Source organism: Grampus griseus (assembly GCF_964374135.1).
Source record: "Grampus griseus genome assembly, chromosome: 19".
NCBI lineage: Eukaryota > Metazoa > Chordata > Mammalia > Artiodactyla > Delphinidae > Grampus > Grampus griseus.
In genome coordinates this window covers 41,615,557-41,636,703 of record NC_139013.1, presented here as the reverse complement: position 1 = coordinate 41,636,703, position 21,147 = coordinate 41,615,557, and the positions used below count along the sequence as shown (strand labels likewise).

Here is a 21,147-nt window from a genome sequence, read left to right as displayed (position 1 = left end):
GGTACTTGAAACCTTAAAGTTATGCTGAGATAAGTTAAGTGATGGATATTCATTAAATATCTAGGTCATTTCCAAACAAGATAAAATACTGAAACATTAATTACTGGTGTATCCACTTTTGGTTTCCTTTTACAGAGAAACTAAAAATATTTGGGTCTATCAGTAAATATCTTGTGTGCCACATAGAAACATTTACTATGAGAAAGAATATACTTCTAGAAATTATAAAATGTATTCATAAATTTGCCAATCCATGGAATGCTAGTGTAACAGACAGTCCACAGTTGCTTACTTCTTAGTTTCAGGAGGAATAAAAGATTCTACGGGTTAAAAATTCTAATATATGTAATTAAAATGACTTACTACAGCCATTATGAAAAACACTATGGTGGTTCTTCAAAAAGTTAAAAATTGAACAACCATATGAAACAGCAATCCCACTTCTAGGTACACATACAAAGGAATTCAAATTAGTATCTCAAGAGGATATCTGCACAACGATGTTCATTGAAGAATTAATCACAATAAGCAAGATATGGAAACAACCTAAGTGTCTGTCAACAGATGAAAGGATAAAGAAGATATAGTAAATATATACAATGGAGTATTATTCAGCCATGAGAAAGAAAGAAATACTGCCATTTGCGACAAGATGGATGGACCTTAAAGGTATTATGCTAAGTGAGATAAGCCAGACATAGAAGAACAAATACTGTATTATATCACTTACATGTGGAATATCGAAAAACTGAACTTGTAAAAACAAGGGCTAGGGGGTGAGGGAATTGGAGAGATGTTGTTGAAGAGTACAAACTTACAACCAGGAGATAAGTTCTGGAGATGTAATGCATAGCATAATGATTATAGTCAACTCTACTGTATTATAAATTTCAGTTACTAAGAGACTAAATCTTCACTGTTCTCAATACAAAAAGGAAATGATAAATATGTGACATTATAAAGGTGTTAGCTAATGCTACTGAATAATATTGCAATACATAAATGTACCAAAGCAACACACTGTATACCTTAAACTTACACAATGTCTTACACAATGTCTATTACATCTCAATTTTTAAAAATTTTATTTCTATTTTTATTTTTTCATTTTTTGGCTGTGCCACATGGCATGCAGGATCTTAGTTCCCCAACCAGGGCTCAAACCTGCTCCCCCTGCAGTGGAAGTGCCAGAGTCTTAACCACTGGACCACCAGGGAAGTCCCTCAATTTTTAAAAACTACTTAGAAAAATTAACAGTTAAAGGCAACAACTGTATGAAAAGTAGATAAGGAAAGTAAAATGATTCATTGTTCCAGAATGAGAAAAAGGAAAAAAAATAAACAGGACAAGATCTGAATGGACATAAAAAAGTTATGAGGTTTATAAAAAAGGAATCCTGGGAAAGGAACTTTATGTGTAGTCAAGCTGGCTAAGATTGGAATGAATTTAAGTTTTTTTTAAAAAATAAATTTTAATATCAACAGTATACTGGTGCAAAATTAGAATTTAATTTTCTCTCTGTTAAAAGAAAAAAGTTTTATTGGACTTTTGGTCTGCTTTTGAAAGACTGTGGAAGTTTCCTTAAGTTTTAAGTAATCTGCCCAGAAAGCAGAGATTTTGTGTCTTATCAAAATAATTTACTGTGCATGTTTTCTTAAGTAATCAAAAACCTGATAAAGACAACACTGTCTTCTCAAAAGAGCTAAGTTTTGTTTACACTTAGGTGAATTTCTGTATTTGCCTTTAACATCATCTATTGTCATTTTGGTTAAATAGATAATTCAGTATTATTTCATAATGATCTGTGATCCTATTTAATCAAATGTTCAAACCTTTTGACATTTTCCCCAAATCAGATTCTAAAGAGAACCACAGAAGACCCAGAATTGCCAAAGCAATCCTGAGGAAAAAGAACAAAGCTGGAGGCATAACCCTCCCAGACATCAGACAATACTACAAAGCTACAGTAATCAAAAGAGCATGGTACTGGCACAAAAAAGAGACATATGGATCAATGGAACAGAACAGAGAAACCCACACACCTAAGGTCAATTAATCTCTGACAAGGGAAGCAAGAATATTCAATAGAGAAAAGATAGTCTCTTCAGCGAGTGGTGTTGGGAAAGCTGAACGGCTGCATTTAAATCACTGAAGTTAAAACACTCCCTCACACCATACACAAAAATAAACCCAAAATGGCTTAAAGACAAATATAAGACATGACACCATAAAACTCCTAGAAGAGAACATAGGCAAAACATTCTCTGACATAAATCGTAGCACTGTTTTCTTAGATCATCTCCCAAGGCAACAGAAATAAAAGCAAAAATAAACAAATGGGACCTAATCAAACTTATGAGCTTTTGCACAGCAAAGGAAATCATAAACAAAATGAAAAGGCAACCTATGGACTGGGAGAAAATATTTGCAAAAGACGTGACTGACAAGGGATTAATTTCCAAAATATACAAACAGCTCATACAACTCAATACAAAAAACCCCCGAACAACCCAATCAAAAAACGGACAGAAGACCTAAGTAGACATTTCTCCAAAGAAGACATACGATGACCAACAGGCACATGAAAAGATGCTCAACACAGCTATCAGAGAAATGCAAGTCAAAACTACAATGAGGTATTACCTCACACCAGTCAGAATGTCCATTATCAAAATATCTACAGGGGACCTCCTTGGTGGTCCAGTGTGTAAAACTCCACGTTTCCACTGCAGGGGGTATGGGTTCGATCCCTGGTAGGGGAACTAAGATCCCACCTGCCATGCAGCGCTGCCAAAAAATATATATATATATGTATATGTGTGTGTGTATATATATATATATGCACGTGCACACACACACACACAAATAATAAATGCTGGAGAGGGTATGGAGAAAAGGGAAACCTACATTGTTGATGGGGATGTAAATTGGTGTAGCCACTATGGAAAACAGTACTGAGGTTCCTTAAAAAACTAAAAATAGAGTTGCCATATGATCCAGCAATCCCACTCCTGGGCATATATCCAGAGAAAACTCTAATTTGAAAAGATACATGCACCCCAATGTTCATAGCAGCAATATTCACAACAGCCAAGACATGGAAGCAACATAAATGTCCACTGACAGATTAATGGATAAAGAAGATGTGGTGTGTGTGTGTGTGTGTATATATATATATATATATATATATATATACATACACACAATGGAATATTACTCAGCCACAAAAAAGAATGAAATAATGCCATTTGCACTAATATAGATGCAACTAGAGATTATCATACTAAGTGAAGTCAGAAAGAGAAAGACAAATACCATATGATACCACTTATATGTGGAATCTAAAATATGACACAAATGAACTTCTCTACGAAGCAGAAACAGAGTTACCACAGGAGAACAGACTTGTGGTTGCCAAGGGGGACAGGCGTGGGAGAGGGATGGATTAGGAGTTCGGGATTAGTAGATGCAAACTATTACATATAGAATGGATGGATGAGCTCCTACTGTATAGCACAGGGAACTATATTCAATGTGCTGGGATAAACCATAATGGAAAAGAATATAAAAAAGAATGTATATATATGGGTAACTGAGCCACTTTGCTGTACAGCAGAAATTAGCACAACATTGTAAATCAACTATACTTCAGTAAAAAAAAAAAAACAAACACAGAACATTTCTTTCCATTCTACCTTCCCTCTCTGTCCTTTTCTCAAATCTTTTTTTTTTTTTGGTTGCGCTGTGCAGAATGTGGGATCTTAGTTCTCTGGCCAGGGATTGAACCCATGCCCCCCTCAGTGGAAGCACAGAGTCTTAACCACTGGACTGCCAGGGAAGTCCCTCCTTTTCCCAGTTCTTACACCATGAAGGTCTTTATGATTCTTTTGCCTTGCTCTGGCCTGGAAAGACAATGCCACTATTCACATATCTCAGGCCATTGCAAAGGGGGATAATCAAACCTCCAAATGACTGTTAGACTTGCCATGCTGCTGCGGATCCTGTAGTTCTACCCATCACAAAATTCCCCCAATTTCTTTTTTTTTTTAAATTAATGAATTTATTTATTTTTGGCTGCGTTGGGTCTTTATTGCTGTGTGTGGGCTTTCTCTAGATGAGGTAAGCGGGGGCTACTCTTCACTGAGGTGCATGGACTTCTCATTGCGGGGGCTTCTTTTTGTTGTTGTTGTTGTTGCAGAGCACGGACCCTAGGCGCACGGGCTTCAGTAGTTGCAGCACGTGGGCTCAGTAGTTGTGGCTCACGGGCTCTAGAGCACAGGGTCAGTAGTTCTGGTGCACGGGCTTAGTTGCTCCACGGCATGTGGGATCTTCCCAGACCAGGGATCGAACCTGTGTCCCCGGAATTGGCAGGTGGATTCTTAACCACTGCGCCACCAGGGAAGTCCCCTCCCTGACTTCTAATGCCTCAGTTTCTCTGGAACAAACTTAGCTCCCTCTCTATTGTGTCAGACTCCCTAGCCCTGGGGTCCATTTCCCTGACTCTGGTTAACAACCGCAAACCTGGGGAAACTTGCATCCAGGCTTCATACAAAGACACAAGATAAGGGTAACCAGAAGAAAACTGCCTGTGCAGTCTACAGACCTTAAATTTTCCTGGTTGTCACCTTTCCAGTCTCAAGTCACAGAGTCATACCGAGATTACTAGGAGGCATCATGATTCAAACTTTGCTTCCGTTGGCAGATCCCTACTGCCCAGGCTAAGAGTAAGTACAAATGAGGCTATGATCAAGGATCTCTCCTTAACTCTTGAAGATATCACAGAATCTGCTGCTAAAGCAATATCTGCCCAACAAAAATCGCTAGACTCTCTGGTCAAAGTTGTTCTTGATAATAGGAGAGTCCCTGACTATCTTTTGCTGAGCAGGGAGGTAATTGCGCTGTAGCCCATACCACTTGCTACACTTGGACTGACACTTCTGGGAAAGTTGAGACTCAGTTACATAAGACCATTGGATAAGCCAGTTGACTTTAAAAAGTGACTCCTTCTGGACTTCCTTGGTGGTCCAGTGGTTAAGAATCCACCTTCCAATGCAGGGTATGTGGGTTCGAGCCCTGGTCAGGGAACTAAGATCCCACGTGCCGCAGGGCAGCTAAGCCTGCACGCCACAACTAGAAGAGCCTGCACGCCACAATTAAGACCCAACGCAAAGGGTGAGCTGTGACAGGGCGAGAGAGAGTCATGGACATATACACACTAACAAACGTAAGGTAGATAGCTAGTGGGAAGCAGCCGCATGGCACAGGGATATCGGCTCGGTGCTTTGTGACCCCCTGGAGGGGTGGGATAGGGAGGGTGGGAGGGAGGGAGACGCAAGAGGGAAGAGATATGGGAACATATGTATATGTATAACTGATTCACTTTGTTATAAAGCAGAAACTAACACACCATTGTAAAGCAATTATACCCCAATAAAGATGTTAAAAAAAAAAAAAGACCCAACGCAGCCATAAATAAATAGGTAGATAAATATTTTTTTAAAAGTAACTCCTTCAACAGGGTCTTTGACTTACATGATTCTGATTGGTTTGGGTCTTGGGGACCGTGGCTCTCAAATGCACTCCAGACACTCCTGCTTATAAAAATCATAGTTGTCTCCAGGTGTACTATATTTTCTCAGAAGTTTTTTTTTTAATTTATTTTTTATTTTTGGCTGCTTTTGGGTCTTCGTTGCTGCACGTGGGCTTTTCTCTGGTTGCTACTCTTCATTGTGGTGTGCAGGCGCCTCATTGCGGTGGTTTCTCTTGTTGGGAGCACGGGCTCTAGGCGCACGGGCTTCAGTAGTTGTGGTGCATGGGCTTCAGTAGTTGAGCCTCACGGGCTCTAGAGCGCAGGCTCAGTAGTTGTGGCACACGGGCTTAGTTGCTCCGCAGCATGTGGGATCTTCCCGGACCAGGGATAGAACCCGTGTCTCCTGCATTGGCAGGTGGATTCTTAACCACGGCGCCACCAGGGAAGCCCTCAAAAGTTTTAAATGCATATTTGCAACTGCTAACCACCAAGCTAATGATTTCCCTAAGACTAGAATCTCAGAAGAGGATCAAAGAGAAAGACCGACTTAAAGAAAGTGAACACGATACAGCATTGTCAACTATGAATAAATACCACACACAGACTCAGCAAAAACTTCGAGAATTCCAGAGTTTAGTTTGGAGTAGCATTAGAGCCTGAACAATTTTTTTTATTTTTTAAATCACATCTCTCAGGCTGAGAGTCTGATCAAGACGAGGCATTGTTTAAAACAAGACAACAGGGACTTCCCATTTCTGGGGGCCTAGAGTGGAAGCATCTGGGAGCAGCTGTTTCCCTCTAGGTTATTCCTTCTTCAGCTGTCTGGAGGGCACCAATACCTCTCCTGAAATACTAGGGTGAAAACTATTTCCTGATTTTCTAATTCTACAGAATGTTCTGTATTTATGTGTAACTTAGACAAAAAAAAGGGGGGGAGCTAGTGAGGGAAAATGGGAAGATGTAGATCTTGTATAACTAGTATTAGCCTACCCAGCTAACCAAATCTCGAGGTGAACTGAATCATCCAGAGAACTTGTTTGCAAGTAACAGATGCATCCAACCAGCAGCACATTCCTTGAGGAATTCAGTGAGCCCAGAGAGTAGAAGCAGAATGCATGAAACTATTTGACTATTTGAGGGTCTGCCCTTATTATATTTCCAATAGGTTTGCCTTGATTGCTTATTCTTCCTGCCAAAACGATCATGCGGGTAAGATGTCTATTACTGCTAAAGAGATCTAGACATGCTTTACATTGACATGATGAACCACAATCCCTTTCTTTCTGTGCCAGCTTTATCTTTTTTGTCATTAAGTTCTATGTTGGTCATCAATGAAACTGCAGGTTGACAGAGTACAGTTTGATCTGAGAGGTTAGTAAAAACTCTTGGTTTCAGATTGGCCTGAGTATGAAGCCAGAGAATTGTAGGAATGTCAGAGCAATAGATGGGGACAGAAGTCAGCCCCCGAGAGACAGGATGATCTGGCCACCAGAATGTACTCTCCACAAAGACAAAGATTTGTGTCTCTTTTGTACACTGATATATTCCAAATGCCTAGAGCAGTGCCTGGTGTGTAGTAGGTGCTCAATAAACCATGGTGGAGAGGCTGAGAGGATGGGTCAGTGAGAACATTAGCATTTCAAGGCAGGGAAAGAAGGTTGGCTAGTGTGGATGTGGGGTGGAAATAGAAAATGTAGGATGGTGAAGAAGGCACAAGGGCTTTCAGGACATAAAGAAGTGACACTGGATTGGGGGCATATTACTTAGGGCCTGAGATCTGAAAGGGAACCGGTGCAGGGAGAGAGAAGCACTAACAAGATGTGCTTAGCTGTGTTAGATGGTCACTTCTGTCGATGTGCAGGATAAGAAAAACTGAATGATAAACTAGAGGTACTGGTAATAATCCCGTTTGTCTTTCAAGACAGCTCAGATGGCAACTCCTTCTGAAGGCCTTTGCTGAGGGGTCAGCCCTGAAGTGAACAGTTTTCCTCTATTAGTTATTAGTGTATGTGTCTTACGCCTTTCTTAGGGTAAATTTCAAGAAAGTCAAGCCTGTCATGTAGCTAGTTAAATGGCACGAAGGGAAACTGAACCCTCCAAGTCCAAAAAAACTCAGATATGGCCGTGAAAAATGACTTGGAAACAAGCAACTCGGGCTTATGCTTTGGTAGTAAATCTCTTTCTTTACCCTTATCTCTGGCAAATACACATGACCTTTCTGTTAATTGCAAATGAATGCTCTGTTAATTGCCTATTCATAGCCTTTGACCATTTTTCTACTGGGTTGTTTTTAAGAATCTATATATTCCAGATACTGAACTTTGTTGGTTATATTTCTTGCAAATATATTCTTCCTGTTTGTATCTCGTCTTACTTTTTTCTTATTTTTGAAGGTAACTGTCATGCCTATACTGTAGTTAGTAGATGGTAAGCTCTTTGAAAGCAAGGGATAGATGTCCTGATTTTCTCATTTTCTAGGAAGCGCCTTTATCTTTTACTGCTTACAAAATGCTTGTTAGGGCTTCCCTGGCGGCGCAGTGGTTAAGAATCCGCCTGCCAATGCAGGGGACACGGGTTCAAGCCCTGGTCCGGGAAGATCCCACATGCCGTGCAGCAACTGAGCCTGTGGAGCAACTAAGCCCGTGCACTGCAGCTACTGAGCCTGTGTGCCTAGAGCCCGTGCTCCGCAACAAAAGAAGCCACCGCAATGCACCATAACGAAGAGTAGCCCCCCACTCGCTGCAACTAGAGAAAGCTTGCACACAGCAACGAAGACTCAATGCAGCCAAAAATAATTTTTAAAAACTGCTTGTTGGGCTTCCCTGGTGGCGCAGTGGTTGAGAGTCCGCCTGCCGATGCAGGGGACACGGGTTCGTGCCCCGGTCTGGGAAGATCCCACATGCCGCGGAGCGGCTGGGCCCGTGAGCCATGGCCGCTGAGCCTGCGCGTCCGGAGCCTGTGCTCCGCAACGGGAGAGGCCACAGCAGGGAGAGGCCCGCGTACCACAAAAAAAACCAAAAACAAACAAAGAAAAAAACTGCTTGTTAATGTTGATAAGTAAAAAAAATATATATATTGGGCTTCCCTGGTGGCGCAGTGGTTGGGAGTCCGCCTGCCGATGCAGGGGACGCGGGTTCGTGCCCTGGTCTGGGGGGATCCCGCGTGCCGCGGAGCGGCTGGGCCCGTGAGCCATGGCCGCTGGGCCTGTGCGTCCGGAGCCTGTGCTCCGCAGCGGGAGAGGCCACGGCAGTGAGAGGCCCGCGTACCGCAAAAAAAAAAAAAAAAAATATATATATATATATATATATATATATACACACATATATATATTTTTAAAAATATGTAGGTAAGGAGTAAGCCAAGAGAATAAAAACTGACAAAGCAGTATTTAGTAAACACTGATGTGACTAATGCAAAGATAAATCACAAAGAAAATGCATATCAGAGATTAATATACTCACATCGCTCTCAGTAGCGTTCAGTCCATAAGTTGATAAGAAAGGGGGGTGGGAATTTGTTGAGGCAGGCTCAGGAATTCCTTTCCATTTTCCCAGGCAGCGTCAGAAGCAGATATATCACTTCTGTAGCATTTAAATCCTCATCAAATTTATATTCCACCAAATCTGAGTTTATGGAGTCTGAAACGCCAGGACCAAGCTTGGAAATCCTCTATTTTGGCAAGCGCCAAAAGCTTGCCTGAAGCTTACACGTGGCTGAAGCTTACACGTGGCTGAATTTAAGCCAGTAGGAGCTGCCTACACCAGGTGTGGTTAATACTGAAAGCAGGGCAAGAACTGAAGCCTCACACATCCCTTTCTAGTTAATTTTCTTCAAACAATAGCGAAAAAAGTTGCAGGTGCATTCTCTCCCAGCTCCACCCAGTCGCTGCTGTTCAGAGTTCTTAAGGTATGAAATTGTGGCACCAATTTTCGGGAGAACGGTGGTGGTAAACTTCCTTTCTCTGGTACTCCTCCCCACGCCCTACACGTTGTTGCATAGATTTATCTATGTCTATATATTTTTAAATTATTCCAGCTTCACCACTTAGTATGTACATTTGGGTAACTGCTTAAGGTTTCTGTGCTTGTTTTCCCATCCATAATATGAGGATACTAATTCTGTTTACCTCATAGGGTTGCTGTGACAACTGAAAAAGAATACAAAGCACTTAGAACAGTGCCTAGCACGTAGTTAGCACCCTTTACATGCTGCTATTGCAAAAGTAAAGCAGGTTCGTTCTAACAACTTTATTAACACAAAGGAGGTCCAAGAAAAAGTTCACCTTTCCCCTCTGCCTCTACCCTCTTGCCATCTCTTACTTACCTAAGGAAACTAGTAACGGTTTCATGTGATCATTCCACATCTTTTTTCCCCCTCATACCAATATACTGCAAATCTACCTATATATATGGAGTTAATAAAAGTGGATTCACATTCACTCATTTTATCATTTAACGATATATCCTGGATATCTTTCAGGGTGACTATGTGTAGCTAACTCATTCTTGTTAAGAGCAAATATTCTGTAGTATGTGTGTATCGTAATATATTCAAATGTGCTCCAGAAATAGATAATCGGGGTTATGTCTAATTTTTGCCAATGACTAGAATGGTTCAGTACACATCCTTGCTCTTCCATCCTGATGCTTTCAGTCTGTAGGACAGATTCCCCAAAGTTGGACAACTAGATCAAAGATTTATGTGCCTTTAAAATGTTTAAAGATTCAGCCTGATTACCTTCCCCAAAGGCTGAGGCAACTCATATTCCCACCAGCAACATGCCAGTTTTCCTGAAATCTTTTTTTTTTTAATTTACCTCACCCTTCCTCGCCTCCTCCATCTTCTTCTTTTTTTTTTTTTTAATTTATTTATTTATTTTTGGTTGTGTTGGGTCTTCGTTTCTGTGCGAGGGCTTTCTCTAGTTGCAGCGAGCGGAGGCCACTCTTCATTGCGGTGCACGGGCCTCTCACTGTCGTGGCCTCTCTTGTTGCGGAGCACAGGCTCCAGATGCGCAGGCTCAGTAGTTGTGGCTCACGGGCCTAGTTGCTCTGCGGCATGTGGGATCTTCCCAGACCAGGGCTCGAACCCGTGTCCCCTGCAGTGGCAGACAGATCCTCAACCACTGTGCCACCAGGGAAGCCCTTCCTGAAATCTTAAATTGCCCTTGATGTTATTTGTCTTAAATTGTTTTGCCAACTGATCGGTATATAATGTCTCATTTTATTTTTATTTTATTTATTTTTTTGCTACACCACGTGGCGTGTGGGATCTTAGTTCCCTGAGCAGAGATCAAACCCGTGCCCACTGCAGTGGAAGTGCGGAGTCTTAACCACTGGACCAGCAGGGAAGTCCCATGATGCCTTATTTTAATTTGCTTTTCCTTGCAGGCCTGACAGGGCACGTTCTCATTTGTTTATTGTTGTTTGCAATTTCCTTCCCTGAATCATGTGTTCATATCCTTGACTTTTTCTTCTATTGCATTGTCTTTTCCTAATTATTTGTAGGCATTCTTTAGGATAACTCTTTGTGATGAGTTCTGGATATCTTCTCCTGATTGTCTTTTGCTTCTGTATATGGGACCTTTTGTTAAATACAAATTTTTGATGTTTATATGGCTTTATCTCTCAGGCTTTTCCTTCACGGTTTCTGAATCTCTAGTCTTTCTTAAAAAGTAGCCTCTGTCCAGAGGTTATACAAATTCTCCCTTTCATCCCATACTATTCTTTTTTTTTTTAAAGGTTTTTAAAATAACATTTATGGGGCTTCCCTGGTGGCGCAGTGGTTGAGAGTCTGCCTGCCGATGCAGGGGACACGGGTTTGTGCCCCGGTCCGGGAGGATCCCACATGCCGCGGAGCGGCTGGGCCCGTGAGCCATGGCCGCTGAGCCTGCGCATCCGGAGCCTGTGCTCTGCAACGGGAGAGGCCACAACAGTAAGAGGCCCGCGTACCACCAAAAAAAAAAACCCAAAACAAAACAAACAAACAAAAAATAACATTTATGTCTTAAAAGTTAACATGTGCATAACAGGAAACCAAAAATCATTAGAAGCAAAAAACAAAGCTATCCATAATCACAAATAGTTTACTGTTTGATGTGTCCTTCTAGGTCTTGTTTATGTAGGTAGCTACACAACTAAGCATCCATTTTTATGTAAATAAGACCATACAGTTATGTATCATGCTTTTTCACATATCACGAATATCTACCATTTCAAAGTCCCAAAGCTATGAGTATTTTCACAACCAAGAATACACTATACCAACTCAGTCTGGAAGGGAAAAATGTAATCTTGCCTTTCTTGGCGACAAAAATTTCATAAAAGACAAAATGGCAACAGGCCTCTAGATAAAGATATTGGCAAGAGTTATGATTAAAATACTGCAATCCCTTAATGTTCAATTAAAAATGAGACATAAAGCAACAGAGTGCACAAAGCATCCTATACTATTCTTTTTTTTTTTTGGTGGGTTTTTTTTTTTAATTTTATTTATTTTTTTATACAGCAGGTTCTTATTAGTCATCAATTTTATACACATCAGTGTATACATTTCAATCCCAATCGCCCAATTCATCACACCACCACCACCACCACCCGCCGCTTTCCCCCCTTGATGTCCACACGTTTGTTCTCTACCTCTGTGTTTCAATTTCTGCCCTGCAAATCGGTTCATCTGTACTATTTTTCTAGGTTCCACATATATGCGTTAATATACGATATTTTTCTCTTTCTGACTTACTTGACTCTGTATGACAGTCTCTAGATCCATCCACGTCTCAACAAATGACCCAATTTTGTTCCTCTTTATGGCTGAGTAATATTCCATTGTATATATGTACCACATCTTCTTTATCCATTCATCTGTCGATGGGCATTTAGGTTGCTTCCATGACTTGGCTATTGTAAATAGTGCTGCAATGAACACTGGGGTACATGTGTCTTTTTGAATTATGGTTTTCTCTGGGTATATGCCCAGTAGTGGGATTGCTGGATCATATGATAATTCTATTTTTAGTTTTTTAAGGAACCTCCATACTGTTCTCCATAGTGGCTGTATCAATTTACATTCCCACCAACAGTGCAAGAGGGTTCCCTATCCCATACTATTCTAATAGTTTCATTTTTTAAAATGTAGATCTTTAATCTGCCAGCAAATTGTTGCTGTATGTGGTGTGTTAGTGGGATAGTTAAAACCCAAAACTTTAATACAATAGACACACTGAAAAGCGCACAAGTTCTAAGTGAATTTTCACAAACGGAAGACACACTTGTGTAATCTGCACCCAGATCGAGAAATAGAATACGGCCAGCACCCCAAAAGCCCATTTGTCCCCTTCTAGTCACTATCCCCTGATGGAGGGTAATTGCTATACTGACTTCTAACACCTTACGTTAGTCTTCTAAGGGGATAATTTTATTTTCATGCAGATGGCTGTTTAAGTATGCCAACACCATTTACTAAATTAGCCACTGTTTTCCCAGTGAGTTAAAATGCCTCCTTTGATTGTTGGTACTTGTAAGGAGAAAATATATTTTTTGATGCAGTGGATGGATTGCATAACCCAAGGTCTAACAAAGTCACGTCTTCCATTATGGATCCCAGCTGGGCTCACCTGTAGCCAGAGCTTTGCTGGTTGGTGACTGATTTTCTCCATGTTCCTTGTGTGTGTCTAAATAGTTAGAAAAGCACTGATCCTACTGGCCCACTCAGAGAGGACATCCTTCAACTATGCCATGAAGGAGGCCGCCGTAGAGGCTTTGAAGAGGAAAGGATGGGAGGTCACTGTGTCGGATCTGTATGCCATGAACTTCAATCCCGTCATCTCCAGAAACAACATCACAGGTGGGAGCAGCTCTCCCCTTTAATTAGGTCTTTGTGGAACTTCTCGCCTGTGGGTTCTCTGGCCCCACCTTGGCCCCTCTGGCGTCAGCCTCTCTTTTTCCTCTCTGCAGGTAAACTGGAGGACCCCGGGAACTCTCAGTATCCTGCCGAGTCTGTTCTAGCTTACAAAGAAGGCTGTCTGAGCCCAGATATTGTGGCCGAACAAAAGAAGCTGCAAGCCACAGACCTTGTGATTTTTCAGGTGTGGCTAAGACATCAAAAGGGGTGTTGGGACACTTGCGTTCTTTTTGTCCTAGACCTGGCACCTAATTAGCTATGTAATCTTAGGAAAGTAACAGCCACTTGACTGCATTCTCTGTAGAGAAGGGTGATTACTTCAAAGGCGCAGTGTTACACAGATTTACAGATGTCGTGAATCTGGCTGTACTACTCTTTGAAAATATGACTGTGATGGCAGAGATGACATTTGAGCCTTGAGCTTTTTTTCCCTAGTATGTTTAATCTTTTTCTTCAGTTAGTTATTTCTTGTGGAATCACTCAAGTTTGCAATTCTCCCCCGCCCCCATCTCCATAAGCATCCTGAAATTAGTTTGTGGAGCTGCTATCTGGAGGATTTGGACTCCACAGAAAGTTCATTAATCCCCCTGAAGGGTCACTGAAAACGAGATACCTGAATTGGGCAGAGAATGATATTCATGTCCCCGTGGATACCCTGCAGAGAGTACATGGAGCCACTGCCACCAGTGGAGATGGAAAGCACTGCCTTCTTATTCTGTAAAAGAAAAGTCATTACCTTCCACATCTCCTTGGTGACAGGAAGTTTATGAAACAGCCCCAGGGGAAAGAACACAAAGGTCCCCCCTCCCATCTGTTGTTTATGTTACTTCATACATTGGCTCCTCTGAGCCTCACAGTATTGACTCTGCAGAAATACCAGCCTGGAAGATGGTACACAGAGGGGCAGGCCCAGGATTCCATACTCCTGGATGTGGCAAATCAGGTGAAGGTTGTCATGGTAACACAAAATCAGTGCTGACTGCTGGTGCCTAGGTGGAGTTATTTGTTGTTTTTTATCTATCTCCGCACACTGCTAGGCATGTATCTAGGCTTGTAATCCAGGAGCTCTAAAAATGTTTCTTGTATAGTTTTGGGTGTCTGCAAAATGAAGACAGACTGACTTTTTTATTACGGACAATTTCAAACATACATAAAGAAGAGAAAATAGTATAATGATGCATCCACCACCCAGCTTTAACTCTCAGTATCCCCTCACTCCTGTTTTTTCCTGGAGTATTTTAAAGAAAATCCTGAACATCATGTCAAAATATCTATGAAAATATCTATTAAAAATTTTGGGAGAGACATGCATCTCTCCCTAATCACCTGGAGCCTGATTTTGGTATCTAATTGTGCTCAAAACTCTGCCTCAGGACAGAATCTACCTAGAATCCAGGTGTTAGAAAAAGCAGAACCATCAACCTACCCAGAAAGGTCCCTTGTCATACACGGCAGCATACGAGTAAGCAAACTCCCCTATGAGCACTCACTCAAACCAGCCTTTCAGGATGGCAGGGACTCCAAACCACTGCAGGGGGAACTGTGGGGCAGAGGACAAAGAGGTCAGATGGGGAACACCCCCAAAATAGAAGACTTAGGGTGCTTAGCTGCTGCCCATGATGTCACTGAGGGGCGAACTTTCTTCAGGACCTGTCATCCCTTCTGGAGGAGTTAGCACATTCAAGAAAAGAAAATTTTAAAGAAAAGAAAATTATTGTCCTTGGTCAGTCAACTTGACACTCCTGTTTCTGCCTAAAAATACAAATATTGGGTGGGTGTGAAGAAACACATGCAATAAGATTTGCTTCTATGAAATCACATTTGGCAGCCAAGTCTGAACAGCAAGGATTGCAGGCAAAGTTGGCTTCAGTGTGTGTTGCCTAAATCAATATTTTCCCAAGAGCTTGCTTTTGTGGGTGTGGTTTCAAAAATACGAAACCTGTACCTTGTGCTCACGGATTTAAAATCCTATCATTTAGAATAAACAGAACCACTCACATATGCAAACAAATGATCTGTGTGACTTAAGTTCATCAGGGAATTGCCATGAGAAAGACCTATTGGGCCTCTTGTCCTGGTAAAAGCTAAGCAAGGACATACCAGTATTTCTTCTTCTCCTTGACTCACTTAAAGGCAGTAACAACAGGAACATGCCCAGAGGTTAAAAAACAAAACTAGGACAGAGAAAGAATTTTTAAGACTTGATAGGTCTCTCTTTGAAGGGTGGTTGACCTACAGGAAAGGGGATAAGGAAGTAGAGTTTTAGGACACGACTGAGAATGAGACCTGTATTCTCACCCTGAATCTGCCAGTAATTTGCCTCATCAGTAAAAAGAGGGGCTTGAGGTATCTCTAATAGCTTCTCACATTCTCACATTTATGATGCTCCAATTGTGAGGGGCCAGATCTGCAGCTTTTAGGATAAATGTGCAGGTTGTTTAGGCAAGTAGATTTGGTCCCTTGTGAATGTTCTACAGTCAGGGCTGAAAAAGAATTGGTTGGTTTGCCAGGTATTAAAAGTTTACTCTCTCAAGTTGTTCTTGGAGGGACTTCCCTGGTGGTGCAGTGGTTAAGACTCCGCGCTCCCAATGCAGGGGGCCTGGGTTCGATCTCTGGTCAGGGAACTAGATTCCCACATGCATGCCGCAACTAAGGGTGTGCATGCCGCAACTAAGGAGCCCGCCTGCTGCAACTAAGACCCAGCGAAACCAAATAAATAAATAAATATTTTTAAAAAAGGGGCCACCTATAGGATTAGGGAATTAATATTAACATTGGAGAATAAATGGTAAGAATAATTTATCAAGACTTGTCTAGTAATGTAGGGAGGCAGAGAAATGCACATGTGCATGCCTTGGCAAGGGTCAGTTGCCAAGAAGCTGAAACTCACCCTTAGGTAATAGAACTTTGGGCACTTTTGGCAGAGAATGCCAGGCTGGCACAGTTTCAAGGTTTTCTTCATTCAAAGAAGAGCACAGCTGAATAGGCTAAAATAGGTAACAACTAGGTACAGAAAGCACAAGGTGAGAGGGTGGAGCTATGAACTAATTTTCCAGGGTGCCTCAGGCCTCCACATCAGAGTGTCCTGTTGGGAAACCCAGATTAACTTTTGTTGTTTGTATATGGTACAAGGTCTGTGGGGTTTGATCTGTAACTCACCTCTGTGCTTTGTGTATCCCCAGAGTGGCACTCTGCATTTCTGTGGCTTCCAAGTCTTGGAACCTCAACTGACATATAGCATTGGGCACACTCCCGAGGATGTCCGAATTCAGATCCTGGAAGGATGGAAGAAACGCCTGGAGAATATTTGGGATGAGATGCCACTGTATTTTGCTCCAAGTAGACTCTTTGACCTAAACTTCTAGGCAGGATTCTTAATGAACAAGGAGGTACAGGATGAACAGAAAAATAAGAAATTTGGCCTTTCAGTGGGCCATCACTCGGGCAAGTCCATCCCAACGGACAACCAGATCAAAGCCAGAAAATAAGATTAACAAGACTTGATTTCCTTCTAAAATATAGCCAAATCTAGACTTCTTTCTTGGGGTTCCTTGACTTGCTTTAGTTTTTAAGATTTGTGTTTTTCTTTTGCCACAAGGAATGGATAGAACAGACTATATTCATACATTTTTGTATAGTTTTGTTAAACATAACCAATTCTGTTTTTTTTTTTAATTATTAATTTATTTATTTATGGCTGCGTTGGGTCTTCATTGCTGCATGTGGGCTTTCTCTAGTTGCAGCGAGTGGGGGCTATTCTTCGTTGCGGTGCACGGGCTTCTCATGTAGTGGCTTCTCTTGTGCAGCACAGGCCCTAGGCGCATGGGCTTCAGTAGTTGTGGCACGTGGGCTCAGTAGTTGTGGCACGTGGGCTCTAGAGCACAGGCTTAGTAGTGGCACACGGGCTTAGTTGCTCCGCAGCACGTGGGATCTTCCTGGACCAAGGCTTGAACCCGCGTCCCCTGCATTGGCAGGCGGATTCTTAGCCACTACGCCACCAGGGAAGTCCCAAATGTAACCAACTGCTATCATGGCAAAATCTGATTAGGCTCAAAAGGCCTCTCAGGCTTAGGACGTAAAGCCGGAGAGAAGGGTGTAGAAAGATCCCAGACAGTATTCTTTAAGGTCCTCTACACAATTTAATTCCTCTCTTTAGAGATACATTTTTAGGAATAAATCTGGCTAGAGAGCATCCAACTCCTCAATGATCTATTTTTCTTTTAATTACCTCTCTGTGGTTTATGGCAGAAGGGAATTGCTCAGAGAAAGAAATGACGAAATCTGTCTGACCTAAGGGACTTGTTTAGTAATTACTACTCTCTGCTTGTTTGTGAGATATATTGGCTTTAATTACTACACAATGAATATTATGCCTAATACGAGTGTCATTCTCCTTCAGCTTTTGTTGTTTCTATACAGTGCACACAGACACCTTGAAATGAAAAGCTAAAAAAAACCTCTTTAATTCAATCTTCTAATTTAATGTCTGCAAATAAACCAACACCTCTAAACACTACATCTGCTACAATGAATGAATTCACGAAAGGAAACAGTACTCCCAGTATCTAAAAACCGCTTGCCACAAACAGTACTTTATTTCAGATCCATGTAACTAACCTTCTGGAAGTTTTTCCTGTATCATTGATAAACTGATGACTTGCCTTTTAAAGATGTGTTTTGGTTTCATGAATTTAGGGACAAAATTGTGAGCCTAGAGTTTCATTAACTTTGGTGAACAATTTTGGCGTAACATTCTAACTTCCTATTTAAATGATTGAGGTGCACCTCTACTCACTGTTGGTATAACCTAAGTAGAAAATGATGAAAGAACGCCCTCTTGTGGTGCACAGAAAGAAACATGAGAAAATGATGCAAAGCAAGGTTGCATGAAACTGGGAACAGCCTCTTACCTGCCAAGGAAATGATGGCGTCAGGCTGGAGAACCTCATGTGCTAGATGCCAGCAGGCACTGGGTATTCTTTCCACAATATCCACAATGGCAGATGGCTGGGTGCTTCAGTTTGAAAACATATGAAAATATTTACTGTTGCCTTCATCTTCACTGTAGTTTTATGTAAATTTCTAAAAGTTCCAAATGAAATAAATAAAATCCATTTCTACAAAACAGACCCACACTCACTGGTTTCAGAGAAGCTAGTGACAGAGGCATTCAGGCAAAAGTGGAATCTACTGGGCAAGAAGCAATCAGAGGATTCAGTGACAAATTGTGGCCAGAAGCCTATATGGTGACTTGGCTTGAGAGCTTGCCCAATAAGGCTGCTTCATTCTGAATGGCAAGGGAACCTACTAAGATTCTCTCAGGGAATTTAAAGGACATTTAAGGAGATCCAGGAAAGACAGTGGTATAGAAATCAAGAAAAACACAGAATGCAATAAACAAATGCCAAGGAGCAATATTTATTCTGATTTCCCTGATTTATTCTGATTTATCTAATCAATGGGCCAGGCATTCTTCTAGAGGCACTGGGAATACAGCAGGCAAAAAACCTAGCCTCATGAAGTTTGCATTCTAGTAAAGAATGAGAGAAGAACAAATGTCAGTCAGGTGGTGATAAATGCTACGAAGGAAGAGCAGGGTAAGAGGGTTAGAGATGGGATACGAGTTTTATACAGGGTGATCAAGAAAGATCTCTCCTATAAGGTTATATTTGGGCAAAGCCCTGATAAAGTGAGAGAATGATACATGTAGGTCCCTGAAGGAAGAGCATGCCAGGAGTGATGTGAGTGCAAACCCATGAGGCAGCAGCGTGATCAGTATGCTTTAGGGAGAGCAAGGAAGTTAGTGTGACTAAAGCACAGAAAGCAAGAGAGGGATAGGTCAGACACAAAGCTGGAATCAGACCACAAAGGGCATTATAAGCATTGTGAAATGTAGAGATAGGAAGTCACTAGAGGGTTTTGAGCAGAGGTGTAACATATGACTTACATTTAAATCTGGCTGGTATGTGAAGAATCAAGTATAAGGGGCAATGACAGAAGCAGGGAGAACTGCTGGGAAGCTGTTATGACAATCTAGGCAACAAATGCTTTGGATCAAAGTGACAGCAATAGATGTATTGAGAAGTGGTTGGATTCTGGAAGTATTTCAAAGGACAGAGTAACAGGATTTGATGATGGATTGGATCAAGGTCAAAAAACAAACCAACCAACCCTCAAAGGTATTTTGGCTTAAACAATTAGAAGAATGGAAATTCCATTTGCTTACATGGGGAAGAATCTGGAAAGAGTATTGGCGGCAGAAGTTGGGAGTGGGAAGGGGAGAATCAAAATTTCACTTCAGACATGTTATTTCTGAGATGCCTGTTAAGACTGTCAAGTAGATAGTTCGATAATAGGAACCTGGAGTTAAAGAAGTTATGGCTGGAGATATACATTTGGAAATTTTCAACACATAGTCTATAAAGCAATCTGACTGGATGAGCACACCTAAAAATTGAGTTATGATAGAGAAGAGATCTGATGATTGACTTCTAGGGTTCTCCAATGTTAGGAGGTCAAGAAGACGAGAATGGAAAAGGCCAGTGTAGTAGGAGAGATGAGTGCGGTGTCCTGAAAGCCAAGTGAAGAAAGTGTTTCAAAGCGTGTCATATACTGTTGATAAACTGAGTGAAACAGCCCTCAGAATTGACTTTTGGGTGGCCATTGGTGATGCTGATGAGCTATTTCAGTAGAGCAGGGTGATAAAACCTGATTGGAATGGGTTCAAGAGGATGAATAAGAGAAAGTGGAAATAGTATGTATGGGGGATGTGGGGATGTGTGGTCAAAGAAAATTGTTTGATATTTTTAAGAGATGAGGGACATTACAGAAAATTTATATACCAGTGGATATGACTCAGAGAGAAAGGTTTTCATGCTGGAGAAAGAGGACAATTATATATGTATATGTATAATTGAATCACTTTGAATCACTTTGCTGTACACCTGAAACTAATATAACATGAAACTAACATACATAAAATCAACTATAATTCAATATAAAATAAAAATTAAATTAAAAATTAAAAAAAGAAAGAGGACAATTAAAGGAACAGGAGGATGTATTTGAAAAAGCAAAAGGATATGGATCCAGTGCACCAGAGGCAGAAGAGCAAAGTAGCAACAGGACTGGTACACTTATTAGGCACTTAGCTCCTGTGTGCCAGGAACTAAGTAGTTTTACACTGATTAATTTACTTAATTATTATTATTTTTTTTTTGCGGTATGCGGGCCTCTCACTGTTGTGGCCTCTCCAGTTGCAGAGCACAGGCTCCGGATGCGCAGACTCAGCGGCCATGGCTCACGGGCCTAGCTGCTCCGCGGCATGTGGGATCTTCCTGGACCAGGGCATGAACCCGTGTCCCCTGCATCGGCAGGCGGACCCCCAACCACCGCGCCACCAGGGAAGCCCTAATTTACTTAATTCTTATAACAACCCTAAGAGGATCATTCATTTTTCTTTCCACTTTATAAATAAAGAAATTGAGGAATGGAGAGGTTAAACAGTAGGTATAGGAGCCAGAACTTCACCCAAGCAGGCAAACTCAAGAGCCTATGCTTTTGGACTTCCCCGGCGGCACAGTGGTTAAGAATCTGCCTGCCAATGCAGGGGACACGGGTTCGAGCCCTGGTCCAGGAAGATCCCACGTGCCTAGGAACAACTAAGGCCGTGTGCCACAACTACTGGGCCTGTGCTCTAGAGCCCGCAAGCCGCAACT

The 21,147-nt window shown here is 41.6% G+C and overlaps 1 protein-coding gene across 1 annotated transcript; it reads left to right on the top strand.

Annotated features, from left to right (window-relative positions):
- Window positions 1–13,212: 13,212 nt before the first annotated feature.
- Window positions 13,213–16,917, top strand: NQO1 (NAD(P)H quinone dehydrogenase 1; the record flags this gene model as incomplete). The annotated part of the gene is given in 4 exon segments (XM_082677019.1): window positions 13,213–13,372; window positions 13,483–13,613; window positions 16,612–16,791; window positions 16,795–16,917. Coding segments are annotated over 4 exon segments (543 nt in total). The 5' UTR covers window positions 13,213–13,263.
- Between the last annotated feature and the right edge of the window lie 4,230 nt (window positions 16,918–21,147).